This window comes from Phragmites australis, chromosome 11, assembly GCF_958298935.1.
Source record: "Phragmites australis chromosome 11, lpPhrAust1.1, whole genome shotgun sequence".
NCBI lineage: Eukaryota > Viridiplantae > Streptophyta > Magnoliopsida > Poales > Poaceae > Phragmites > Phragmites australis.
In genome coordinates, this window is record NC_084931.1 from 1,471,807 (window position 1) to 1,499,601 (window position 27,795).

The window sequence follows — 27,795 nt, forward strand, 5'->3', positions numbered from 1 at the left end:
AGGAAATTGTGTGGCGAAGCCCTACTAGAGGAAAAAAGTATGTTTTTCTGATTTATTTATAAATCCGGTAGGATAGTCAATAGTGCTAGGTTTTGACGTAGATTAGATGTTATATCTAGAATTTTTTTACAAATCTTGTAGGATAGTCACTAGACGTATGTTAGAATGTAGATCTAGTTTTAGAATTAGGGTTTGATCAGAGAGGGAAAGGAAGCGGGAGAGGACCCGTCATGCTAAGGCATAGAGCTCTGAAACTTTGTGAAAAAGCAAATATCTCAGGTGCACTCAATAGAAAGTATATATTATAACATGACATTTTTTTCACTCCCTGAGGCATGTTAGGATTAGCAGTGGCACGCTATTAGGCTAGTCTTTAGGCGTACCGTATATGCTAACATTTGTTGTCATCATCTCTTTATGGTTATAGTCCTTTCGCGCAACGATGATAAACCCTATGTTTCGTGTAATATTTGTCAGCTTTTGTAATCTCCTTGCCAGGTTCTATGCTAATAGTACTTTACAACTACAATTATTCGAAAAAATAGATTTTATATCTTTAACTAAAAAATTACCCATACAATTTTACATCAAAGAACTAAACAAATGTCGACAAATTTACATTAAACCAAAAATTTCAAAACAATAACCACTGTCAACAACTATTTGCATAACTATATTTTTCGCCAAATAAATATACACTATTTTTCAAATTATTGTATAAAAAAATTAAATTAAAAAAATTAAATTATGTATACGCACATATCGCATATTCAGTGAGCGAGTACAACATGTCACCCGCTAACATGACGATATAACCCATTAACGGACGAGATCTTTCTCAATCTGTTTATTTAATTTACCGACCATCGAGGCCCACAAGATCTCACCCGTCGCCTATTAAACGAGCGACGGTAGGTTAGATCTGCGATTTTTCGAAACAACAGTATTCTTGATAATATTAAAGAAATAAAATATATATAAAAAATCGGATGGTTCGCACCAAAATTTTCCCTTCTAGCCCATCTTTTGTTGGGCCTAAATTGTGTTCATAGGCCCTTCCAATCCATGTCAGCCCGGCCCGGCCCGGCCCATGGTGACGTCCGCAGTGAAGTCATGTGGTGCAGCGCGGGGACCTGTAAGGAAGGAAAGCCAGGTGGCAGCCAGCCAGGAAAGGAAGCCGCACCGCACCGCACCGCGACCAACCCCCACGCCGACTCGGAGGGTCGCGGACTCGTACGGCACCGGGAAAAACCGGATTTGATAGCGGCCGACACGTCCGCCGCGGCGGCTGAATAGGAGAGAGAAACAGAGCCCTCCCTTCCCCTTTCTCTCTCCTCGCTCGTCGACGAACCCCACAAGCACGCGCGACGCGAGCCAGGAGAAGAAATAGACGAGGAGAGAGTGGAAAAAACGCCCACGCAGCGTCGATACAAACGGAGGCGAGAGAGAAGCGAGGAGGGCGAGTGTCGCCGCAACCTCCGCCGCTGCTGCTGCGCGTGGCCGCCGTCTCGCTCCCGAATTCGGCGCCCCGATCGCCGGATCTCCTCGCCGGGGGCCCCGATCGCTCCCCATGCCCGTGGCCTCTGGTGGTTTTCTTGCGCGGGAGTAGGCGGGTGGCAGCCATGGCAGACCCGGCTTCGACCTGCAAGGTAGAACGGGCGACCGTCCGCCCGCCCGACCACTGATCCTCCCCCCCCCCCCCCCCGATCTCCGCCGATTTCACGCGAATTTCACCGTGGATTCGGTTTGGTTTGGGGGTTTTCGGCCCCTGCCGCCTCCTTACTCTTTGCTGCTGCCCGTGGGCCGAGATGGTTGTTTTTGTGGCGCGTTTTAGGGATGTATAGGTGTGGAATTAGTAGCTCCGATCCTAGTTTTTTAGCGTGTATTGGCACCAGTAGCAGCTTCTGGCTTTCTCAGAAGTGTGGAATTGCTTAACCTGTGGTTTAGCATGTTAGTCAGTTGCCCGCCTTAGGTCCTGGGGTTGGGAGCTATGTGAGTTCTCAGGAGGCGTTCTATGCCGTCGTGGTCTACAAGTTAGTTGCTAATGTATTGTTATTGGTAGGTTGGATTAAATCCCTCTATAGCATGATGCAGTACTTACTCGAGCGGCAACTAGCTTGCACATGATTAACACACAAATATCACATTTTTGAACTCCGTAATGGTTCTCTAGTGTCTGTTCCGTGGATCAAACACGAGGCATGTGGTAGTGTACTACGTGTGAATGTCATGCTGATGAATTACTTGTGTAACTTCGGTGTTGATCCATTTCCTTGTTTATCGCAGGATAAACTTGCATACTTTAGAATAAAGGAACTTAAAGATATCTTAAATCAGTTGGGGTTACCGAAGCAAGGGAAGAAGCAGGTTAGCAAATGTTTTCCTTTCTTATTATTGCTTTTCCTGTACTTGTTTTCACCCTCCGGGACAAATACAATTTCAATTCACGGTGGCATGGAATACAAACCTCCAAGGTGAACTAGCTATCTAGTTTACTAATAAATCATTGATGGGCTTGTCTGGTGTTTATAACTCGTGGTGGTGGCAACGAGGGTATCATAGAAAGAACTTCAATCCAGTATTGCTCATCTTTGCTGTACTAGCTCATTTTGTGTTCTATATTATCTGATCCGATTTCTTAATCGTTGTTCACAGGATCTTGTCGATAGGGTATTGGCACTGTTATCAGATGAGCAAGGTATGCCTGCTTTTGTTGTGTATGCCTCCCTTGTTTGTTCCTTGAACCACTGCATTTTTCGATGTACAATGTGGAATAGCCTTACCTTTCAGTTGTCCTCAAGCCAATAGGTTTTTATGTGCATCTGTGCCATTATAATTCTGTTATTCTGTATGGATCCTTTTTTTGTTGTTCTTCAGCTGTTAATTGTTTAAAAACTCTTCTTTTCTTTTATTAGAGCATCAGCTCGTTCGTATTCTCTTCTACGTTTTAGTTTCTTCTTCTGAATCGTTAAGTTTGCTTGTTTGATGAAATCCAGTTCTTCAGCACTATTTGCTTGTTGCAGATCAACGCTATCATGGATGGGGAAGGAAAAATGCTTTAACAAGGGAGGCAGTGGCAAAAGTTGTTGAGGACACATACAGGTTAAATTCCATCTTTTTTGTCAAATTGTTTGCACAAGAGGTGACTACTTGAGATGAAGTTATTGACATACTTCGTTTTGATGTCTCGATGCTTTCATTAGCAGGAAAATGCAAGTTCAATGTGCTCCTGATCTAGCCTCTAGGAGCCACAGCGGATCAGATTTCAATCATTTTGGGCCCAAAGAGGAAGCCAGTGACTTTTACCATGCGGAGACTAAGGTTCGCTGCCTTTGCAGTAGCACAATGCTAAATGACAATATGATCAAGGTAGGGTAGCCTTTTCTTTCTTTTTCTTTTTTTCTTTTGCTTTCGTTTGAAAGGCACAACTTCTCTACATTTCTGAACGACAACTGGCTTCATTTGGTGTAATGTCTCTCTTTGATCCTTTATCTTGCATCTTGTTTTCTGCAGTGTGAAGATGCCAAATGCCAAGTGTGGCAGCATATGAGCTGTGTACTCATTCCAGATAAACCCACGGAGGGTGTTCGGGCTGATGTTCCACCCCATTTTTATTGTGAAGTGTGCCGACTGAACCGGGCAGACCCGTATGTCCTGCTATAACCTGTTTGATTTGCTTTGTTTCCCTTCTATTTTTTCAAGAGCACCAGTTGGGATGTCCTGCTATCATTGAATGTAGTGAATCAACTTCACCATAGTTTACTTTCCTATCTGATCAACTATTTGTTCTTAGTTTTTTTTTAATGTTTTTACGCAGATAAACTATCAAACTTGCCATCTTATTTCACTTGAGTTTGCAATGCACTAAGCCTTTCAAATGTACTTATGTATTATTGGACTGTTACACTCATAGGAACATTCCTTAGGTTAAGTGACATTGTGGATTGTCTTTGCCTGAGTTTATAGTGTGCCTACTAAGCACCATCTTCTCTTTGCTTGGCTTGAACACGTTAGCGGTTTAGTTCCTGTTGCAACGAATATGATATGCAAAGATTTAGTATATTTTTTGAAGACTATTTAGCCAATCTGTCTAGGTTTTTGTTCAATTAAACTTGCAATGCTTTTCAATGTGGAGTTTCTATATGCAACTAAATATCTAATGCTTTTACTAGAAATATTCAGAATCTCTAATGGATTATATTAAAGGCACAGGAAACTTTGTAAATCTGCTTAGGAGCTCTGAAGTCGGAATAGCACAATTTTGCTTGCGTAGAATGCCATGTCTACATATAAAATATATGGACCTTGAAGCATTTGATAAGTCTTCTTAGTTGATTCACTGTCCTGCATTCCTCTCCTGTGGCAGACTGGGAACTGCAATTCTCGTTCTAATTGTTTAATTCCACCCATTGAATTCGCAGGTTTTGGGTGACTACAGGAAATCCATTACTCCCTGTGAAATTCATGTCGTCTGGTGTTGGAAATGATGGGTAGGTATATAATGAAGTCGTATTGGTGGCCACATTTTAACTGATGATCACTGCGTCTTACCTAATGTGCACTGTGCCCTTTCTTTCTTTCTTTCTTTAAAAAAAAAAGATCAATACAAGTACTTTTCTGTTTTGTCATAGTTGAGGAAAATTTCATGCTGTATTTTTGTCAAGAGTTTTTTATGAGCTTATGCTATCATTCTGTTGCTACCCTGCTATACACAAATACATGCATGTTACTTCAGTTCATTGTCTTTGGTTCGTTATTAAATTCCATTAGACTTGATAACGCTCCCAATTTTCTTGTTAGTTTTTAATACAATTGTAAAATAGTTGCCGGTAATATGAATATATAAAATGGTTACCACTAGTGCTCATTAGACATATATAACTAAAATCTATTGCATCGATGTCAGACACTAATTTCTCTTCATCGTTGGAATACATTATTAAATAATCGTTGTCCTAGGCTCTTAATTGTTAATATGTCATGTACTATTAGTGTGACGCAGCATCCAACGTATGATATATGGGGATATTTTTATTAAGGTGGTCCATAGCTACATATCCTTGTGTTTTAGCACATCTATTGGATAATAGCATGCTATTTGAGCAGACTTCTATTCTGCTATTTAATTTAAGTCTCTGTCCTTTCAAAAAAATTTATAGTCTCCGGAATTCTGGGTTGATGTTATTGTCTTACTTCTGATGATAAATATGCCCTTATTAAACCTTTATATCTCTTGAACAAGTGTAACTCAAATCGTGGAGAAAAGCTTCCAACTTTCTCGGGCAGATAGAGAAACAGTCCAGAGACCAGAATATGATCTCCAGGTTTGCCCTCTCCTGTGCAAGACTAAATTTCACTTGCCTAAATCCTGATTAAATCTTGCACATGTTAATTTGATGTATGACACGATACTGCTATGTCATAAACCTTGGGGCACTAAGGAAGAAAATGTGGGTGTATGTAAGATGAGGTCACTACATGTGATCTTTCTCATCGAATTAACCCTTTCAATATAGTGTATGACTTAACCTTTGTGCCATTGTTCAATGCCCAATGCTGAGGCAAACCGCTATGGCTGAACTACGATCTTTCTGTGAATGTCCTTGATTTCTCATTTTACTGCCCAACTATAAGCTATCTGTTTTGTGTCATTGCAAATTGTCTGTGCCATATAGACTTGAGTCTTGCACATTGAGTACACTGCTTCTCTGAAATGTCTTGATTTTGTGGATTAGGCCTATTATCATATGTCCTATCCAATAAGGGAAAACACTTGAACACATTCACAGGTTATGTTGTGCTTTTTTGTTAACTAGAGAATGTGTTGTGATCTTGTGGACAGGTTTGGTGCATTCTTATAAATGACAAAGTCCAGTTCAGGATGCAATGGCCTCAATACGCAGAATTGCAAGTGAATGGTAATGTTAACAATTTTTCTTGTATAACTTGGAATTATTGAATTGTATTCAGACTCGAACCTTGGTTTATTTGTTGTGTAGCTATAGCTGAGTCATGTAGGTTCTATTGTACATTGATATTACATGAAACTAAGAGATTATCAGTGTGATATTTAGTTCCAATTGTTCAGGTTATCCTGTAAGAGTGGTGACCAGACCTGGTTCTCAGTTACTAGGGATAAATGGACGGGATGATGGGCCACTGGTGAGTTAATTCTTATTTCGTCCTGCTGGTAGGATCTAGTTGCTGTTTGGATGGAGATTTGGTACTAGTCATTTATATCTGTTGGGCTATGGTGGTTAACCAGTGTTTCCACTGCCCTCTTGGCCGACAGGGCCTATTTTGTTGTGTTGACAACTTGGCATACAACTTTAAAACGGACTCCTGTTAGAACGCAATATGAGCTTGTTTTTTTTATCTGTTTCAAGTATGATTTGCGTTAAGCTTCTGATTTTTGTCCGTTGAGTTTTCTTATGCTTTCTCAGAGCCTTCCATATCACTATATAACACTTAGAAGCGTATTGGCAAATTGTGTACATGTGGGACAGTCTTGTTAGTATAATCCTTGTGTGTTAGTTCAATCTTTTTGCTGTCGGTACTGCAGTAACAGTACGACGGCTTGGAACATTATGGTGGTTACTGTAGCGACAATATGGCGGCTACACTGCAGCACCAATACGCTGGTTACCCTGTAGCAACAGTAGGTCAGTCAATAGTCATGTGGCCTATATATTGGGGTGACCCCCTCCCCCTGTAGGTATGCTTTGGAGTCGAGGAGCTTCAAACATCAGAGCTCAGGGAAGAGCTTCAAAAGCTCTAGATGAGCTTCATTCGTTGGAAGCTATTAACAGCTATAGACTTCTGGATGTTTGAATAAACATCAGAAGCTGCTGCAGTGAAAAAAAAGAAAGAAAAACTTTAGAGCTTCAGTGCACCTTTGGATAAGTTTCAATCCAATTAGCGGCTGTTAGCATCTAGGCTTTTGGGTGTTTGAATAAATATCAGAAGCTGCTGGCAGCGAGAAAACTCTTGTGTCTTAGAGAATGTTAGCAGCTATAGGCTTTTGGGTGTTTTTGAATAAACATCAGAAGATGCTAACAGTGTGTGCTCGCGTGTGTGCATACAACCCCACCTCTTGTAGGATCAAATCCAACAATTGGTATCAAAGCCAGGGTTGATTGATCTCGGCGATGTTGGCTCCTACGAGTGGTGCGGCTCCGAGTCCTCGGAGGCAGTTTAATCGTTGTAGCTCCCCATTGCTGCTGTCATGACGATTGCGACACTGAGACGTCGGTGGGCGTGATGTGGTCGTCCAATGTGTGGTCAAGGAGGTTGACGGTGCATTGTACCCGATCCTCACACGGAGCAACTACGCTGACTGGAGCTTGCTCATGAAGGTCATTTTGCAGGCTCGTTGTCTTTGGGACGCAGTGGAGTTTGGCGATGCGAATTTTCAAGAAGATCGCATGGTGCTGGAGGCCATCCTCTGCGTTGTGCCCCAGGAGATGATCGACACGCTCGCTGTCAAAACGAGCGTCAAACAAGTTTGGGACACCATCACATCGATGCGCGTCAGCGACAATCGTGTCCGCAAGGCCTCGGCGCAACAGCTACGGAAGGAATTCGAGGCAATTTCCTTCCGTGATGGGGAGACGATCGACGATTTCGTAGTGCATCTTTCCAGCCTCGTCACCAACCTCGTCACGCTCGGAGAAACGATGGAAGAACAGAAGATGATAGAAAAGTATCTACGAGTAATCCCCAAGCGAATTTCGCAAATTGCTGTCCATTGAGATTCTTCTCGATCTCTCGATGCTCACGCTGGAGGAAGTGACAGGGAGGCTAAAGGCGATGGAGGATCGTCTCGATCCGGAAGAAGCCCCTACTGTCAATGGTAAGCTGCTCCTCTATCTCCTCATAGAGGAGCAATGACTCACATGCATCAAGGAGCGGAAGCTGGGCGCAGGGTCCTCGGGCAGTGGCAAGGGCGGCGGCAATGCCTGTTGCCGTGCGTGCGCATCGAGAAAGAAAGGGGAGGCGGCGGCTCCGATGGCAAGGAGGCCACGCACGATACCGCAATTGCGGTCACTATGGCCACTGGGCCAAGCACTGCGATCGCGCAAGAAAGAGCAGGCTTATCTAGCCCAGGGCGAGGAAGAAGACGATCTTGTGCTCTTGATGGTGCATGTGCGCTCTCAGTGATGTGCAAGAGCCACCGCCAAGCCACGTCCACCTCAACGAGCCGCGCGCGTAAGTCCACCTTGGCGCTAGCGACGACAGCGACCACCTGGAGGGCTGGTACTATGACACTGGCTCCACCAACCACATGACAGGTCGCCACAATGTCTTCACGAAGCTCGATCAAGGTATGATGGGCTCTGTTCGTTTCGGAGATGGCTCAGTGGTCGACACTCGTGGCCTCTAAGGACGTCGGATGGAGCTGGGAGGCAGATATAGCTGGGAGCGTGGCTTCGTCAAGCAACTTCATCGTGGAGTTCATGGTGACTCAAGTCCATCTCCCGGCGACTGACGGGGCCACCTCAGTTGGAGGACGAACATCTGGCGGTTCACAATCGCAATCGCCACCGCGTCCCAGGGTCCGTGACAGCGGTGCAGGTGGAAGTGGCGTCGGCGATGGTGGCGGCCTGGTGGTACGACGAGGGAAGGAGATTGGCAGATCGGCTGCGTACCTAACGCTGACACGAACCAACTATGTTGAGTGGTCCCACATGATGAAGGTCATGTTGCAGGCGCGAGGCCTTTGGGACGCAGTCGAGCACGACATCGACGACATCGAGGAGAATGGGACATGGACGCTGGCGGAGCTGTCGCGTGGCCACTGTCCGATCGGGCTCAAATGGGTGTTCAAGCTCAAGAAAGACGAAGCTAGGGTTGTGATTCACAAAGCCTGCCTTGTGACCAATGACTATGTGCAACAGCCGGGCGTGGACTTCGACAAGGCATTCACATCTGTTGCCTGTCTGGAGTCTGTGCACCTGTTGCTGGCGCTAGCTGCCCAAGAGGAATGGCTAGTCTATCACATGAATGTGAAATCAACTTTTCTCAACAACGATGTGGAGGAGGAAGTGTATGTTACGTAGTTGCCGGGACTTGTCGTCGCCGGAGAAGAGCACAAAATCCCGCGACAGTGGAAGGCACTCTACGGCATGTGACAAGCATCGCACGCATGGAATGTGAAGCTCAACAGCTCTATAAGGGCTCTCAGCTTTGAGCAGAGCGCGCACAAACATGCGACGTACCGGTGCGGCCATGGCAACACGCAGCTGCTCCTTGGGGTCTACGTGGATGATATGATCATCACGGGATTGGCGAAGGAGGAGATCGATCGATTCAAGGCGATGATGAAGACTCAATTTAGGACGAGTGACCTCGGTTTGCTCTCCTTCTACACTGCAGCACCAGTACGTCGGTTACCCTGTAGCAACAATAGGTCGGTCATGTGGCCTATATATTGGGGTGACCCCCCCTCGGTAGGTATGCTTTGGAGTCGAGGAGCTTCAAACATCAAAGCTCAGGGAAGAGCTTCGGAAGCTCTGGATGAGCTTCACCCGTTAGAAGTTGTTAGTAGCTATAGAAGCTGCTAACAGCAAGGAAAAAAAAGAAGAAAAGCTTTAGAGCTTCAGTACACCTTTGGATGAGTTTCAATCCAATTAGAGGCTGTTAGTAGCTATAGGCTTTTGGGTGTTTGAATAAACATCAGAAGCTGCTAACAATGTGTGCTTGCGTGTGTTCATACGACCCACCTCTCGCAGGATCAATCCAACAAGTCTTTAGTCTTCACGAGAAACTTAGGTGCATTTGTTTTGGCAAGATATATTAGATTTCACTTGTCAGTAGTTTCCTTGTGCTTTCCTGTAACCAGGAGTGATAGGGAGTCAAAAAATGGCTTCTTTTTTTGTTTTGGAGAAAATATGCATGTTATGGAAGCTTGAAAATTCTGAAGTGGAGTTAGTATGGGAGCGTGAAATGGAACTCTGTGCAGGAATGAGGTTGGGACAGATTGGCAAAAGTAGGATACTTGTGAAGCCCAGAATAATTTGTTAGGGAACGTCATGGGTCGAGGTGGCTTGCCCCTCAGTACTTGGGTCTGATGCACACATTTGGGCCAAACCATCTCCAGATATCAATTTAAGAAGTTAAAACATAGTAGCCTTGCCTTTCTCTCGCTGCCCCACCATAAATGTTGCCAGCTCAGATCCTGCTTTGCTCAAAATGTTTTGTCAGCCATATGGTTCTTAATAGTGAAGGGCATTGTTTGCTTCTACATCGACATTCAGAAATAATCTGCTGTGTGCGCCAGTATGGTCCTTGTCCCAAATTATTATATCTTTTGTGTGGCAGCAAGTGCCTGGCCTTGACTTGGCTGAACTTGACAAATTTATATAATTGATCATGCTACCCTGCACCATAGGAGTTATAGGACTGTAAAGCCAAAGAATACCAGTTGAATTTGAAAAAAAACTGAAATTACATAAAAAATATTGCGATAAAATAAACAGGATGGCATACATAATGAGATATGCAAAAATCAACAACATCATGTTCCACACAAGAACTTTTACATTTTTGATGGCATTATAATAAGAGGTCATTTTCACCAAAGACTTAATTAGCATGTAGGCATTGATATATGACAGGTCCACGATGCAATAACCACTGTCTGATTTTGTTAAGAAGCTGCTAGAGCTGATATAAAACAGGCAACACAGCAAATCCAGCTTCAAGTTAACACTCTTTTATCTGCATCTGACATGTAGAGATAGGAAGGAATTTGGTGCACAGTATTGGTGGATGAGGCAAAGTTCTACTTTCGTAGTGTATATAATAATTTGATCACAACATTGTTTTACTTTGAAATTCTTTTCCTGAGTTCTATTTTCATGGCTCTGATGTGACTGCTCATTTGCAGATAACCACTTGCAGTAGAGAAGGAATCAATAAAATAAGCTTATCAAGAGTTGATACTCGAACCTTTTGCTTTGGAGTCCGAATTGTTAGGAGGAGGACCGTTGCTCAGGTTTTGTTCAGTTGACTTGTTACTTATCACGCGGTTGAAATGATCTATATAAAACGTGCTATTTTCAGGTTTGCTTGTCTCGCAGTTGTCATTGTTAATTTGATCAAACTATAACATTATTTTGAAGTGTGTTATTCTGCATATTAAGGATGAGCTGCATATTAAGGATTTTGGTGTTTGTAAGCAGTGCCTATGTATTGTCAACTTATTAGCTTGTTTCATGTTAATTAGATCTGAAGTTTCAAACCTGTATAGTGTAAATTACGGTAATGAGCATAGCGAATTCACCTTGTGTGAATGGAAGTTTTATATCAGCACCAGTTTACATTAATAATTCTTGTTGAAGCTCATGCCATTATTTCAATTTTCTTGTTGTATTTAAGAACTAATATAATGATCCCTTGGAGGGAAAACTATCACATGTTATTCAAATATATATTGAATGAAAGGGAATGGCTAGATTGTAAATACCTTTTGTATTTTGTCTGAGTTGTTTCATTCCACTATGAGACCAAGTATATCTCTGGACCAAGTTACACTCCTTTTGTCCCCCCCCCCCCCCATTGACACTATTATTGATGTCCAGGTATTAAGCTTGATCCAAAAGGAAGGTGATGGGGAGTCTTTTGAGGATGCGCTTGCTCGTGTTCGGCGCTGTCTTGGAGGTGGAGGTGCTACAGATAATGCTGATAGTGACAGTGATTTGGAAGTGGTTACTGAATCCGTTACTGTCAACCTTCGTTGTCCTGTGAGTTTTCATCTGCACATTACCAGTTTATGATGAGGTTCCATTTTTTTAGGGGAAAAAATAAGTGTTATCACTTCAGTGACTGTTGTCACGTTTTTGTTTGGCTTGATCATGTATTTTTAGTACAGTATACTGTTAGTAGTAGCAAACCAGCCACACTTTATCAGGTTGTGGTTGTTCCGTGCTCAGCTAGCCGTATTAGGACAGTTGCTAACCTCTATATATTATGCAGAAGCATCAATAAGCATTGTAATAGATTTTGTCCTTTGTCAATATTTGTTTTGTGGTGGGCTGGCATGTTGAGCTAAGCCTCTGTGATGCTTTTTATTGGTGTGATTTGCAGCATTGGACTTGAATCTAACTTTTTCTCTAACATATATATATATATATATATTCAGAATAGTGGATCCAGAATGAGGATTGCTGGAAGGTTCAAGCCTTGCGTTCACATGGGTTGTTTTGATCTTGAAACTTTTGTGGAATTGAATCAACGTTCTCGCAAGGTTAGAATTTCTGCTTGCATAAACACATTCAAATGTTTGTGTGTATATTGGGATGTTTGAATGTCTGTCCCAGCTGGGCTCTGGTCCATGCCTAATTTCTGTGTGCGCAGTAAGAGCATGGACTGGTCTGATACAAGCACATTCAAATGTTTGTGTGTATATTGGGATGTTTGAATGTCTGTCCCAACTGGGCTCTGGTCCATGCCTAATTTCTGTGTGCACAGTAAGAGCATGGACTGGTCTGATACACTTAGGCACAAAGCCCCAAAATATTATTTATATTATTTTCTAATAGAAAATACTGTGGATATTAAAAAAAATTGTTCTATTAATAATTTCTGTGCAGGGTCGGATCATGCTTGAGATCGAAGGCTGCAAAATTAAAGCCTGATCCTGGTCTGACCCTGGGCATGGCTAGCCAAGCTAGGCTGCTTATGAACCTAATGTGCATGGAAGAAGAGGGGGATTCCTTTTCTCCTATGTCAGTGTTGTACAAGGGAGGAGGGGCTATCTTTCCCATATATTCTGCTACTCTTGATGATTAAAGATAATGTGCTTTACCTTTCTGGTTCTTCCATTTGAAGAGATGTCCTGCAACTCACCTTTTGACATGCTCATGGTTTCATATTTTGTATTTGACCTCTCTGATTGGCTTGTTCTTATGTTTGTACAGTGGCAATGTCCAATATGTTTAAAGAATTACTCGCTCGAGAACTTGAGGATCGATCCTTACTTCAATCGGATTACTTCTTTGGTAGGTCTTCATTGGACATTTGTATGTCTTTTGTTAGATATTATTGTTTTTGTTGATTTTTTTTTCATTTTGGATGTAGTTGCGCAATTGCAGTGAAGATGTTAATGAGCTTGATGTTAAACCCGATGGGTCATGGCGTGTGAAGGGTGATGCTGCAACTAGAGAACTATCTCAGTGGCATATGCCTGATGGTACGCTTTGTGACTTAAAGGAAAATATAAAACTGGGTGTTGAAAATGTAAATGAATTCAAGAGAGAGGGCACTTCTGATGGACAGAAAAGTTTAAAACTTGGAATCAAAAGGAATCCAAATGGAACATGGGAAGTTAGTAGTAAAGCTGATGATAAGAAACCTTCTGTGGTTGGAAATCAAATCCAGAACAATACTGGGTTCCGAACACCAAACATTGTGCCTATGATTAGTAGCCCCACTGGGAGTTACAGAGATGGGGAAGATGCAAGTGTGAACCAAGAGGGTGGTATGCAATTTGATTTATCATTGAACCAAGAGTTTGACAGTTTTCCAGGTAACTTTGGTCAAACATACAATACAGAGGATCAACCACAGCAACAACAAAATGTTGCTGATGTCATTATTCTTAGTGATTCTGATGAAGAGAATGATGCAATTGTCCGCCCGCCAGTTGTCTATGACGATACTACTGCAAATGGCAACAGTTTTCCTTTCACCACCAATGGTCCCGGATATCCTGAAAGATACCAGGAGGATGCTGTCGTTGGCACGAGTGGTCTTGGTTTATTAAGCAGCAATGCTTCTGATTTTGAAATAAACAACTGGCAAATGCATTCTTATCCGCAACAGGAGCAAGGTTTCCAGTTTTTCGGGGTTGATACTGATGTTGCCAATCCTTTTGTTGGTGCAAATAATTCCTTTAATATTGCACCGGAAGACTATTCTCTTGATTGTAATGTTGGCATAGAGGAGCCCTCAGTAGCTCACGGTCTTTCAATTTGCCGGAATAGTAATGAGATACATGGAAGCTTGGTTGATAACCCATTGGCTTTAGCTGGCGATGATCCTTCTTTACATCTTTTTCTTCCAAGTCAACCGTCTGCTGTTCCCCTTCAGGAAGAACTGAGCGAGCGTGCGAATGCACCAAATGGGTTCCACTCTGACGATTGGATATCGCTTACACTTGCAGCAGGTGGAGGTGGTAATGAAGAGTCTACAAGTATTGATGGTCAAAAATCACAGCCAAAAATTCCATCAAAAGAGACAGGGGTTGGACCTTTGATTAATACTGGTCTCTCTCTTTTATGAATTTCTTTTTTTTTTGTGTTTGTTTTAATTTTAAAGATAATTGGTTACTACACTTGCTTTTCTTTTTGGTAGCCGTTCACCCATTTTCAGGATCATCACATTCAACTTTTGAAGTCAGGCATCTTAGGTCATATTTTTTTTCCATAGAAGATTTTTAAAGTCTGATAAAACAAATCCCCATACACTGTATATCCATTTCTTAGTCACTAAAATACCTGAAAGAATTCGATTAGCTTTTGGAATTCGTCTTTGATTGCTTTTGGGTATTAGCTGCTGTTGATTCTACACTTTATGCTGAGTGGCTCCGCTTATTCCCCTGTAGTTGACATGATCTGTATCGGCATACTGATGAACCTAAGGAGTGAACTGAATTAAAATATTTCTGATATATCAAAATCTTTAGCATTTCTATTTATTACCAACCTATCTTGGTTTCGCTTGTGGGCTTTGCTGTTTGCAGATGTTAGTTGCAGAGCTTTGCTGTTTGCTATGCTTGCATGTACAAAAGGTTTAATGATTTAATATGGATTAGAATGACTGGAACTATCTAGCTTTCATGTATGTTCATATTTACTGAACCGAATTTGTAATGTGAACTGAACTGTATTTTGATATTTCCTTCTGGCTTATTTTTTGTGTTCCCACCTGTACCATTATATATATACATAGTTACCAACAAACTATTCATGTGACTGGTTTATTGGTCAATGCTGGTGTCATAATTTCTTTTTTTCAATTGCAGCTTCTGCTCTTCCAAGCACAGACAACGCCAGATGCAGTGGAGCTAATTTAAATCCAAGAAGGATTGAAAATATATTTTCTCATCCTCGGCAACCGCGGTCTGTTAGGCCTCGCCTATGTTTATCAATAGACACTGATTCGGAGTAGTTTGGCACATTGGAATAGCTGAGTTTGCGATTAATTTGGCAAGGTTGGCTTCCAAAATGTTGATTTTTACTGGGAAAGGTTATTGTATTCTGGTTGATACATAGAGAAACACCAGCGTGGATGCTTTGTTGCCTCAACCTGGTGAACAAACTTCAAGTGTCCTATACGATCCAAGTGGGATCTGCATAGAGTTCATCTGATGGTAAGGATAGATGATCAATTCTCTCTTTATATGGTGGTTGATATGCTGCACATTTTTTATGAACGATCTTGCAGTTTGTGATTCAAGTGGTTGACTAGTAGCTGAGCATGTGTTTGGCATAGCATTAGAGATGACCTACGAAATTACTTGATCTAGGATCTGATGGTAGAGTTACAAGACACAACTGAAGAGTAGAATAGGATAAATAGAAGCAAGTGCTTTTAGTTACACCCCACCCCTCAATAAGATAACCTGGCTGCTGATCCTGTAATTTTTCAAACCTAGCCCATCTTTGGTCAGTAAATCATAAGACATTGCAGGCAATTCATTCACTATCTTGGGTTACGTTACTCCAATGTGACTACCTTTTTTGGATCGGAAGAATAAATGGAAGGAATTAAATAGAAGGGTGTAGTAGGAAATAAGTGATGGGTATAAGGTACGATATACAAAACAAAACATTTAGAAATGGATTTTTCTGAGAAGAAAGAAGTTGCAATTAGTAGGTGTAGCCGTAGGCTGTAGGTAAGAATTATGTCTGCCTATCTGCACTAGCAGTAAAACTGAGTACATTTTTCTGCCATATGCCTCGACGTTTATCTAAGCAGTAGGGTTCTTGTGTTAAATGTCAATTTAAAATTAGTTATCTACTTGATCGTTTAGTACGAAATTTTCTATTCTTGGAGATCAACAGATGAAGCCATGAGGTGAAATACACAGAGATTCATGATGATTTTTTTAAGAAAAAGGAGCATGAGCCTTTTGTTTTATTTGTTTAGTTTTGTTTATTTGTTGGAGATAACTCGTCTATTTTCTGTGTCAGGTTGGTACAGAATATTTCTAACTGGGAATCGAGGCTTAATGTGGCCAGTGGAGCGGTTTGTACATTTTTTCTGACATTTGCTGGGTATAAGGAATAGGGGGGGGGGGGGCATCCCTGGGTGCAAGACAAATACATGTGAATGTTTGTGTGTACCATCATTGTATGTAGCGTTGGTTACTAATTTAGATGTTTATTACCCTGATATTTGATGGAAAATAAATTATTCCTGGAAGTGGCGGTCAATAAACAGAGCCCTTCTGTTTTCAATTGAGCAACTGATCATTTGCCTGTGCATTGGTTTGCAAATTGCCACACTGAGCTGCTTGAGCTTCCATGGCAGCACATCCAATTTAAAGTCGTGGTTAGCAGAGGGTAATCACCACGCTGTGAGTCCTGTCAAGTGATCATTGCTTGCTCTCCAAGTTTCGAGGTGCTTCTTGCTGTATTGTGCCGATGGCTTCGCTCATTTCTCGTTCCACTGAACTCTGGCAATAGCGTGATATGGTTATCGTTTCATTGGTTGGATACGCCCAGTTTATTTGGGTGCAGTGCAGGCGCGCAGCTTGTGAAATACCTCAGGTTGGTTTCCGCGGTCTTCAGACTTCAGTATCGTGCGGTTGTGGAATCATGATTTCTCCAGTTGGAGGCTGTGGATTATCAGCTCCGTAAGCTCATGATTTAAAGGTGCTGGACGGAGTACTGCACTTGTAAACCTCATTTACTTCAGAACATGACGGGGGCCACGGATTATATTGCTCCGGCAGGATTACATTTTTGGAGCAGGGAGCATGGTCCAACCTGGAAACATTCTGCCTGCACAAAATGTGTAGCAGAAAAAGGAGACAAAGCATATGTACGTCTCTTCTCAGATGCCAGCCGATCGGCAGGCAAGCCAATATACTCCATGTCTTTCCCGTCCCGTCCAGCCAAAGTCCCCAAAGGGATCGAAACGGCCGGTGGAAGGCACACCTGCTAAAGCTACCCGTCTGTTCTCATCGCCGACGCGGCGGTGCTAGCTAGCCCTAGCAGATCCTGAGGTCTCGGGAGCCTCACCAGTCACCAACATCATCCTCATTAGCATCTGGTACGACGTCGCCTTCCCTGAAGGCAGCCGTGGTCAGTTTGAGGTTGAAGAAGCAGACATCCCCGACACCACACCTATGTCCTGCTTGGAGTGTTCCGGTCCCTCGATGGAATTGTTGCCTTGTTACGCACCACCACCAGCATGCCCCAGCTCTCGGAGCACGAGGACGTGGAGTACTAGAGTAACTCTACCAACTCTTTTTTCTTTAACGGTGTTTTCTCACGGCGCGATCATCGTTGGAGACCTGTGGGTGCGGAACGGGAGCCGAACCGATGAACCTCCATCGGTTCGGCTCCATTTGGAAGCGTTGCCATCGAGCTCCATGCGTTTCCCTACAGCGCGATCTTCGTTGGAGACCTACGGGTGCGGAATAAGGGCTCGAACCCCTATCGGCTTGGCTCCATCCAGGAGCGTTGCCACCGAACTCCATGCTCATCCGCACTCTACTTACTCTTTTTACTGCGATTTCTCGAGACATCCTCTGTTCCTCAACAGCACACGAGATACAGGAGCCATCATCCTCATTGGCTTTGCCGCTGCGGCCAAGGTTGCCAAACACCCACGGCACACCGCGTCTGGATCGTTCCTCACGTCACAGCATTGCCCCGAGAAGCTCACTCGGTTGCGTTGTCTACTGTCGGTGCCAACTGGTGGGAGGATCGATCTCTGATGCGCATCGGGTCCAGCTTGTCGCGATCCTCGGTAGTATACGATACAGTGCCAGTGTCAGCATAAAAGGAGCTGGCTCCCCCTGCCCGTTCAGACTGGCCTCGCACGAGATGTTCACAATGTATGCTCGCTTCCCAATGTTCACCTCAGTTCGCAACGAGCATGTTCATATCATGATAAGCATCACAATGGCAAAAGAAAAAACTTGGTAAACATCCACTTGGGTAATCCGAGCGTGGATAGGAACCACACAACTCAATTTATTAACCATGGACATCGTGTATGATTCATTTAAGCCTGGGACAAAAACATGCTAGGCGTATTAGCAACAAGTAGCAAAGCTCAGTGTTTTAGTTTTTCTCCATCATTACTATGGTGTATGAACTCGGTTCTGAATCCAAGTCGCCAAAATCATCATATTCTATCATATGAAATAATCGGCAGCGGCATGACATTGTGCAATTCCTAGTGTCGTTCTGAATCCAAGTTGGCGTAGCTACTGCTCAATGTTGGGCCATATGACTGTGTCGCAATGATATCATTTTTGACAAAAAAAATCAATCATATCTTTTCTACAGGCACTGTTCAGTGGCACATACTGGCTGAAACATTGGACTCTAAATTAGAAGTATTTGACATCTATTCCAGTTTAGAGTCCAATGTCTCTAAACTGGAAAATGTGTGTAAAGCATGTTAAACATTGGAGGTCATGGCTATGGAAGTATTCGCCAGGAATAAATGACGATTTGATAACATGCTATTTGGTGGATGACATTTCAAGCATCATGTAGTTTGCTATATTTATCTTTTTCACATTCCAGCGTGATGCTGCAATGATGCAACAATGAATCAGACTGTGTGCACTGTTATGGTGCAGATGTTGGAAAATTTTTCCGTTATCTAAAAGAAAAACAACGTAGAATTTGTTTTTCAAATTTCCAACCTTAGCCTATTTTCACTGGAGATGCACCTGAATGACTCAGTCATGAATTCAAATTGCCAAGATCATCATCTTCTATTGTATGAAAGTACGCAAAGTAGCATGACTGTATGGATTTCGTAGCCAATTACTCATCATTTTTTTTTTCATTTCATCATGGCACTAAGCATCCTATCACTGAATCAAGGACCCAAGCATGAGCAAGAAAGCTTTTGAGCCCTCCAAAAATGTAATAGCGACGTGATAGCATGCTATTTAAAACATTGCTCTTTACCACTAATTGCAAACTTCAGTATACAATCCAGAGGTCTTCTGTAATTGTCTTGTATTCCTCAAAACATAGCTTTTCATAAATCATGTTGAAGAATTCCTTCATCCTTAGATGTGATAACTTTAATACTCTGAACCGAAAGAGAGTGAATGATCTTGTAGTTGGTGAATTTTTTCTGATCAACTTTTGACACCGGTATTCTCATTTTATTTTTCATGTGTTTTTTCTTTCCCTCTTTTATCTTTGATATAACAGTTATTGTGAGAATGGAGCAAACAAGATTGTGCATCCACCATCTAGAGGTCATTCAGAAAGCGGTATTGCTAGCTAGAATGGTTTATACGGATTGGTTTCATGGGATTGCAAGAGCCCAGGTTTAGTTTATTTTGATAATGACAAAGATGTTGAGCCTGCGAAGATTATCAATGCCTTGTACAATTATCAATGCAATGGTATACGCCTATGATGCATCTCCGACGCCATGGAACTGGAATTGACAGCCATCAATGTTTTTGTGTCCGCTGCTCCAAGAAGTTCCTAAAGCACTCCATGATTGTATATTTTTGAGTTTTTCCTACATCATAGTATTTGTTAAAATAGTATGCATGACATGTCCAATACTAGTAAACCTAGCCTTGTATGGCTGAACTTCGTCTCCTTTTAATCTCTAGAAGCAAGCTTATGAAAAGCTGGCTTCAAGAAGCTGGGAGCCTCAAAATAGGTGCTTCACTTAGTTCACTTTGGATAGTGGAGAAGCAGAGCGTCTCGTTTGGCTGGGTTTTTCTTGCTTTGCCATGCTTCAAATCCAGATAAAATGATATATTAATACTTTGTTCTACTACTACCTCTGGTCACAATAAGTGACAAACTACTAATGTACAACATGAACACTAACTACGAGCCACAACACAACACAAGTGATAAACTAGGAGAACAAAAACACTGCAAAGGAACTAACTGAACATTGTTTCTCATGGCATATTATTGCAAGTTTGAAACAACCTATATTTTCCAACAAATATAAAATTTTATTTTGAAAAGTTAAATAAATAAATAAAAATCGAGTTATTAGGCAGGTCTATGTGTGATTAGCTATAATTAGCTCTTACTATGTATACTTGATTGTATTTCTTGTATCCCCAGCCATATTGGCTATATATATATATGAAGGTCACCCCCCCCATATTGGGTGTGAGGTGTGTCTCTCCATGGTATCAGACGATTAGATCCTATTCTCCCGGTCTTTCCCCCCCTCCACCTCGCGACTCCGTGATCGCGCGACTTCCCCCCCACGCGCGAGACTTCCTCTCGCCCGTCCTCCCTCTCTCCTCTCCCATGGACACCTCGGCCTCCTCCTCCTCGGCCACCAGTGCCGGCACCCTGCCCGCGACAGGCACTCCCCCCATGCCTGCCATGAGCGCCGGCGCTGCTGCCCCGATCGTGGCTCACAACTACGCCACAGTCAATGTCAAGTTCCACATCCCTTTTACGCTGGACCTTCAATCCAACTACTCCAAGTGGGCGTTCTTCTTCAAGTCGCTGTGCGGCAAGTTCGGCCTTCGCTCGCACATCGACGGCTCTGCTCCCCCTCGACCTGATGATCCTCAGTGGGATGCCGCGGAGTGCTGCGTCTGGGGCTGGATCTCCGGCTCCGTCGACGACTCCGTCCTCGACCTCGCCATGGACAGTGCCGATCCAACCGCTCGTGATCTGTGGGTGGCCATTGAAGGGATCTTCCGCGCCAACCGGGAGCCGCGCGCCATCTTCCTCCTCAACGAGTTTCACTCCATGGTGCAAGGTGACAGCACCATATCGGCGTACTGCCAGCGGCTGAAGATCAAGGCCGCCACTCTTCACGACGTCGGCCATCCTGTCCAGGACTCGCAGCTCGTCCTCGCCCTTCTGCGTGGCCTCAATCCTCGCTTCTCCAACACCGCCGACAACATCGCCAACTCCGCTGTACTTCCCACATTCGCCAGAGCCCATGACATGCTGGCACTAAAGGAGCTTCGTCTCGCCAACGACGAAAAGACGGTCGCCAGCACCGCCCTCCTCGCCACCGCCGGCTCTGGCTGCACCAGCCCGGGCGGGTGCCGCGCTCTCGCTGCCACAGCCAACTCTGGAGGTCCACACAACCCACACGTGACCGGCTACGGCAGCAACAAGGGCGGCGGCGGTGGCAACAGCAGCGGCAGCAAGGGCAAGGGCAAGGGCCAGCGTGGCTGGAACAGCGGCTCTGCGCAGCAGCGCGGCGGCGCTGGCCAGACTAACCAATACCGACCCATAGGCCCCTGGATTTGCTACAATCCATGGGCGCCACAGGGCCCTCCTTCGGCTCAGCAGGGCGGCTGGCGCCCAGGCGTGCTTGGCGCCCCTCCTCCTCAGGCTCACACGGCCTTCGCGCCTACGCAGCCCCCGACGACATTTGCGCCGCTCCACGTCTCCCAACAAGCTCCCATGTGGAACCAGGATGGTCTTGTCGCTGCACTCAATCAGATGCATCTCCAGGGCCAGCATCCCTGGGTCCTGGATTCCGGTGCCTCCTCCCACATGAGCTCCTCGGATGGTATACTCCTCTCTCGCCATCCTCCTCCTCACTCTTCCATTACAGTTGGCAATGGTGCAAATCTTCCTATTTCATGTCGTGGCGAGTCTGTTCTTCATACACCAGAGTCCAATTTTCATCTAAATAATGTCTTAGTTGTCCCATCTCTAGTCTGCAATCTGCTATCTGTCCGTCAATTTACTAGGGACAACAACTGCTCTATAGAATTTGACGCTCTTGGTTTTTCTGTCAAGGATATCCCGACCCGACGCGTGATGCTTCGCTGCAATAGTGCTGGTGATCTTTACACCTTCCCTGCTGCGTCTTCCGCTCCACACGCCAGCATTGCCATCTCCACCGACCTCTGGCATCACCGTCTTGGTCATCCCAGCTCCGCCACCATTGACATTCTTCGTCGTAATACGTCCATCAGCTGTAATAAAATAGAGCAATTGCTATGTCATTCTTGTCAGCTTGGCAAACATGTGCGCCTTCCTTTTTCAGATTCCAGTTCATATACTTCTATGCCTTTTGAACTTGTTCACTGTGATGTATGGACATCCCCGGTTGCCAGTGTATCCGGGTATCAATACTATCTCGTTTTACTTGATGATTTTACTCATTTCTGTTGGACCCTTCCCCTCACTCGCAAATCTGAAGTCTCCACACATATTGCAAATTTTTGCAATTATGTCCACACTCAATTCAGCCTTGCCATCAAAGCTATCCAAGCCGACAACGGCACTGAGTTCGTAAACAATACCCTCCATACTCTCTTTGCTTCCCGTGGTATTCATTTACGCCTCTCGTGTCCATACACCTCCCCACAAAATGGCAAGGCTGAACGCCTTCTTCGCACATTGAACAACATCAGCCGCACGATGCTCCTACATGCACACATGCCTGCTCAGTACTGGGCTGAGGCGCTCGCCACAGCCACATACCTTCTGAACAGGCGTCCCTGCTCTGCTGTTCGCCACAGCATTCCATACACTCTCCTCCACAACAAATCTCCCGAGTACTCCCACTTACGTGTCTTTGGGTGTCTCTGTTATCCGAACTTGACCGCCACGGCTCGCCACAAACTCTCCCCTCGCTCCACAGCTTGTGTTTTTCTCGGCTATCCCTCTTCCCACAAGGGGTACCGCTGCCTCGACATGGCCACTAAGCGCGTCATCATCTCTCGCCATGTGGTCTTCGATGAGACTTATTTTCCCTTCGGGCTTTACCCCTCCAGGTCCTCGCCAAGCGACCTGGATTTTTTGCTTGCAGGAACTACAGTGCCGGTGCGTCCTGCATCTCTGCCCTCTGCTGCTGGGCAGTCACACCAAGGTTTCATTGAGGAGCTGACCGACGACCCCGTGATCTTGTTTCACGGCCCCGTACTGCCTGCTGCTCCTCCAGCGGTTGCCCCGGCTCCAGCTGCTGTTCACGCCGCTCCACCAGCTCGGGACATCCGGCTTGTCTACAGCCGGCGTCCCCGGGCGCATGACGGGTCCTCTACAGCACCAGGACCGGCTCCTGCACCTGTTCAGCAGCCTCCTGCCCCTGTACAGCAGGCTACTGCTCCTGTCCAGCAGGCTACTGCTCCTGTACAGCAGCCACAGGTGCCCGCAGCTCCATCAGCACCTCCCGTACAGCAGGAACGATGCATCACGCGGACCCAGTCCGGGGCCATACCGGTTATGCGGTATGTGGGGCTCTCTGCGACAACCACTCCGTCTCCACTTCCCGCCAACTACCGTAGCGGCTTGGCTGATCCAAACTGGCGTGCGGCCATGGCTGAGGAGTACAAGGCGCTCATCGACAACGGGACATGGCGCCTCGTGCCCTGGCCACCCGGCGCCAACGTGGTCACCGGCAAGTGGATATTCAAGCACAAGTACCACTTCGACGGTACCCTCACCCGCCACAAGGCTCGCTGGGTGGTTCGTGGCTTCTCCCAGCGCCACGGGATCGACTACAACGAGAGACATTCAGCCCGGTGGTCAAACCAGCAACCATCCGGGCTGTCCTCAGCATGGCTGCCTCACGCGCCTGGCCTATTCATCAGCTAGACGTCAAGAACGCCTTTCTCCATAGACATCTGGAGGAGACCGTCTACTGCCAGCAGCCCCCAGGCTTCGTCGACCCTGTTTTTCCTGATCATGTGTGTCTGTTGCAGCGCTCCCTCTACGGCCTGAAGCAGGCTCCCCGAGCCTGGTACCAGCGTTTTGCGACATACATTCGCCAGCTCGGCTTCGTCGCCTCGACTTCCGACACCTCCCTCTTTGTCTACAAAGACGGGACCAGTATCGCCTACCTGCTTCTGTACGTCGACGACATCATCCTTACTGCGTCCTCGATGGCATTTCTACAACAGATCATTGGGCGCCTCCACTCTGAGTTTTCCATGACTGACCTAGGCGCACTCCATCACTTCCTCGGCATCTCCGTCACTCGCTCCGCCGACGGCTTGTTCTTATCACAGCGACAGTACGCCGTTAAGCTCCTTCAACGCGCCGGCATGGCTGAGTGTCACTCTACGACGACACCTGTTGACACTCATGCCAAGCTATCCGCCACCGCCGGTGCCCCTGTTGCTGATCCGTCCGCGTACCGGAGCCTTGCTGGCGCGCTCCAGTACCTCACGCTGACTCGTCCTGACTTGGCATACGCCGTCCAACAGGTGTGCCTCTTCATGCATGATCCCCGCGAGCCGCACCTCTCGATGATCAAGCGGATTCTACGCTACCTGAAGGGCACTCTCTCCTCCGGCCTCCACATTGGTGTCGGCCCTGTTCAGTCACTGGTCGCCTACTCCGATGCCGACTGGGCTGGCTGCCCAGATTCTCGGCGCTCCACCTCCGGCTATTGTGTCTACCTCGGCGACAATCTGATTTCTTGGTCCTCCAAGCGTCAGACCACGGTCTCCCGCTCCAGTGCAGAAGCAGAGTACCGTGCTGTTGCTCATGTGGTGGCCGAGTGCTGCTGGCTGCGCCAGCTCCTGCAGGAGCTCCACGTCTCCATTGCTTCGGCGACGGTTGTCTACTGCGACAGTGTCAGCGCTGTCTACATGACAACCAACCCCGTTCATCATCGTCGCACGAAGCACATTGAGATTGATATTCACTTCGTCTGTGAGAAGGTCGCCTTGGGACAAGTTCGGGTTCTTCATGTGCCGTCCTCCCACCAGTTCGCAGACATCATGACCAAGGGCCTTCCTGTACAGCTATTTACTGAATTCAGGTCCAGTCTATGCGTCCGGGATCCTCCCGCTTAGACTGCGGGCAGGTATTAGGCAGGTCTATGTGTGATTAGCTATAATTAGCTCTTACTATGTATACTTGATTGTATTCCTTGTATCCCCAGCCATATTGGCTATATATATATATGAAGGTCACCCCCCCATATTGGGTGTGAGGTGTGTCTCTACACGAGTTAAAGGTGGGAAGTGAGTGTTCCCAATGCCTTGTGTAATGCACACATGGGCTCACACTGCAATCCGCTTCCCAGAGTTAATTCTACTCGCTGCTCCATGCATAGCTAGGGTGTAGAGTGAGAACTTACTCTATGCTTGCTTGGATGGATTCCTATCTTTTAAGCTCGAGTAGCTAGTTTTATTTGTTCTAGCAGTTCAATACATGAAACATAGATGAATTCTTCGTTAATTTGTCTTCATTCTTTGCTTCAATTTTTCTTTCTCCATTTAGTTATTCAGTTTGTTATAGATAGGTGTGTTGCGCGTGGTGCCTCTCCTACAGTGGTGGATCCGGGGGGCACCCCCCACTCCAAGTCTCCTCTTTAATTTTTGGGGATGAAAGGGGAAAAAGAATAGAAGAGGAGGAGGAATAAGAAGAAGGCCTCGTGCAATGCACACAGGGGCTCACGCTGTAATTTGCTTCCCAAAGTTAATTCTACTCGTCGCTCCATGCATAGTCGGGGTGTAGAGTGAGGACGTACTCCTGCTTGTGTTGTTGGTAAGGAACCTCTGCTTGCTTAGACGGATTCCTTTGCTTTAAAGCTCGAGTAGCTGGTTTTATTTGTTCTAGTAGTTCAATACATGAAACCCAGATGAATTCTTTGTTAATTTCTCTCTATTCTTTGGTTTAATTTTTTTTCTCCATTCAATTATTCAGTTTGTTGTAGATTAGTGTATTGCACATTGTACCTCTCCTACAACGGCGAATCTCAGGGGAGGGGGGGGTGGACATGAGCCCCCTAGTCTCCTCTTTAATTTTTGGACATAAAAGAGGAGGAAGAAGAAAATTATGGCGGATACCGGGGTGCAGCGGCAACGCGACGTAGATATATGTCGCCGAGGATGCGGTCGAGGAGGGACCAATTGACACGCGCGACGTGATCGATCAGCGCCGACAGTTGCAGCCCCAACACCACCGGCGCTGGTGCCTCCTTGCTGCTGGGCTGGAGGGACACAGGGGGAGGAGGCAGGGGCGGCGGCTTGGAGGAGCTCAACGGCGGAGAGGAGCGTGCGCGCGGCACAGCGGTAAGGAGAGGCAGGGGCAGCACATGGGCGGGGAAACCCTAACCCTAACTGCCTCCTGTGCCCCTTTTATCCTCGTGCAGGTGCATGACCACCCCTTCTAGGCTAGCTCAAAGGCCGCAACAGCCCAGGCCTAAGTTGAGATGGCTTGCGACCTGTTGCGAGTAAGAAATGAACATTAGTAACATGTGATAACTGATACCCGTCACTGATGTGAATGTCGTTGCTACACATCACTAATGACACGGTCATTGGTGACGGCTTGCCAAATGACATGTCACTGTTATAATTAGTAATAGATGATTTTCTCATCTATCACTAATGATCTCTCATTAGTTACCGGTATGACACGAGTCTAACCTGAAATTATTATTAGAGACATATTCTCATAAGACCCGTTACTAATAGAATATTAGAAACACGTTCTCGTAGGCTCTCATGTACTGTAAGTCTCATACCTCTCAGTGTCCTCTTACATATATATGAACGTGCATGTGTATATGTGTTATATGAGTATGGCGTATATGTATAGATCTATCCTAATGTACCCTCTCAAAAAAAATAAGAGGACAATCCTCCGCTCGCAAGTTCCTGTTGGACTCCACGTGCACAGGCCAAATCACCCACCCCTTCCACCTTCCCAGATGGCCATCATACCAAATTTGTGCGGCCCATGTACCTTCCCAATAGTCCGGGTAGCCGAAAGAACGGGCAACGATAGTTTAATGTTGTTATTTTTTTTATGTAATTTTGTAAATTTATATTAAAAAAACAACTACAAATTTCTGTCCCGTTAGTTGGCGTTTCTCTCCTGAAAATCCCGCTCACCTCTGCGTTATGCTCCGCTCCCCATCTGAGCTCGCATCGCACGCTCCCGCGCCCTTGCTTCCGTGTGGGTCTGTTTCCCGCGTGCTGGCTGCGCGCTCCCGTGTTACTACTGTAAAGCATATGCATCGCACTATTATTAAAAAAATCGCTAAAGAATGCTCGGGGGAACCATCACATCTCGCCATCGGCCCCCTTTTTACAGTCGACCATGTTGCTGCACCCTGACCGTCTCCCTGCCGCTCGCCAACATGGCGCCAGTGAGCCCCCAATCCCACAGATGAAATGTTCTAACGTTCTATACATTGAAACGGGATGTTCCAATCCAGCATTCAAAATCGAAGAATGTTCCATGGGCAAAAAACCATCGTTCCGGCATCACGGAGCTCGTCGCGCTGGGGAGCACGGAGGCAGCGGCGGTTGGAACGGGGAATACTGGGAGTACCAAGCGGTGTAGCGCGGGCAGTGGCGGCGACGGCGAGCTACGACGAGGAGTCGTCTACCACGGGCGCGAGGTGGAAGACGATGCTGACAGGCGGGCCCGCGCTGGCAGCGAGTAAGCACTCGGGGTGTGCCGGCGATCCCTTTCGCGTCGCGTAAGTGGCAGCGAAGATCGGCGTTCGGCCTCGAGGCGGCCCAACTGCCCAAAGCGTGGCCCAAGTCATTGCGCGCCGCACAGGCCAACTGCACCCCTGGATGGATTCGAGAACACCATCTTCTTGTGCAGATTGTCCGGGGGCGGCAATGGCAGCTGTAGCACCAGTACCAGCAACTGCACCTGC

The 27,795-nt window shown here is 45.7% G+C and overlaps 1 protein-coding gene across 3 annotated transcripts; it reads left to right on the plus strand.

The window, feature by feature from the left end:
* The first annotated feature begins 1,311 nt into the window (after window positions 1-1,311).
* On the plus strand, window positions 1,312-16,463 carry LOC133884450 (E3 SUMO-protein ligase SIZ1-like). 3 transcript variants are annotated; one of them, XM_062323875.1, is made up of 17 exons: window positions 1,312-1,649; window positions 2,287-2,367; window positions 2,656-2,698; window positions 3,024-3,102; window positions 3,204-3,369; window positions 3,514-3,647; window positions 4,422-4,490; window positions 5,243-5,324; window positions 5,843-5,918; window positions 6,089-6,162; window positions 10,889-10,996; window positions 11,583-11,744; window positions 12,143-12,247; window positions 12,921-13,001; window positions 13,081-14,244; window positions 15,026-15,373; window positions 16,197-16,463. In XM_062323875.1, exons 1-16 carry the CDS (start codon window positions 1,623-1,625, stop codon window positions 15,074-15,076), a joined length of 2,502 nt encoding a protein of 833 aa, XP_062179859.1. In that variant the 5' UTR covers window positions 1,312-1,622; the 3' UTR covers window positions 15,077-15,373; window positions 16,197-16,463. The 3 variants fall into 3 exon arrangements, with proteins under 3 accessions (XP_062179859.1, XP_062179857.1, XP_062179858.1); XM_062323873.1 differs by having other exon boundaries at window positions 1,313-1,649; window positions 13,081-14,266; XM_062323874.1 differs by having other exon boundaries at window positions 1,313-1,649; window positions 3,207-3,369; window positions 13,081-14,266.
* The last annotated feature ends 11,332 nt before the right edge of the window (window positions 16,464-27,795 follow it).

What these genes read in the sequence shown, in the direction of transcription:
- LOC133884450 (XM_062323873.1), top strand. Translation starts at nt 1,623, where the DNA reads ATGGCAGACCCGGCTTCGACCTGCAAG. An exon ending in TCAATCGGATTACTTCTTTG is followed by an intron (nt 13,002 to 13,080) that starts GTAGGTCTTCAT and finishes TTTTGGATGTAG; the next exon opens with TTGCGCAATTGCAGTGAAGA. An exon ending in TGGACCTTTGATTAATACTG is followed by an intron (nt 14,267 to 15,025) that starts GTCTCTCTCTTT and finishes TTTCAATTGCAG; the next exon opens with CTTCTGCTCTTCCAAGCACA.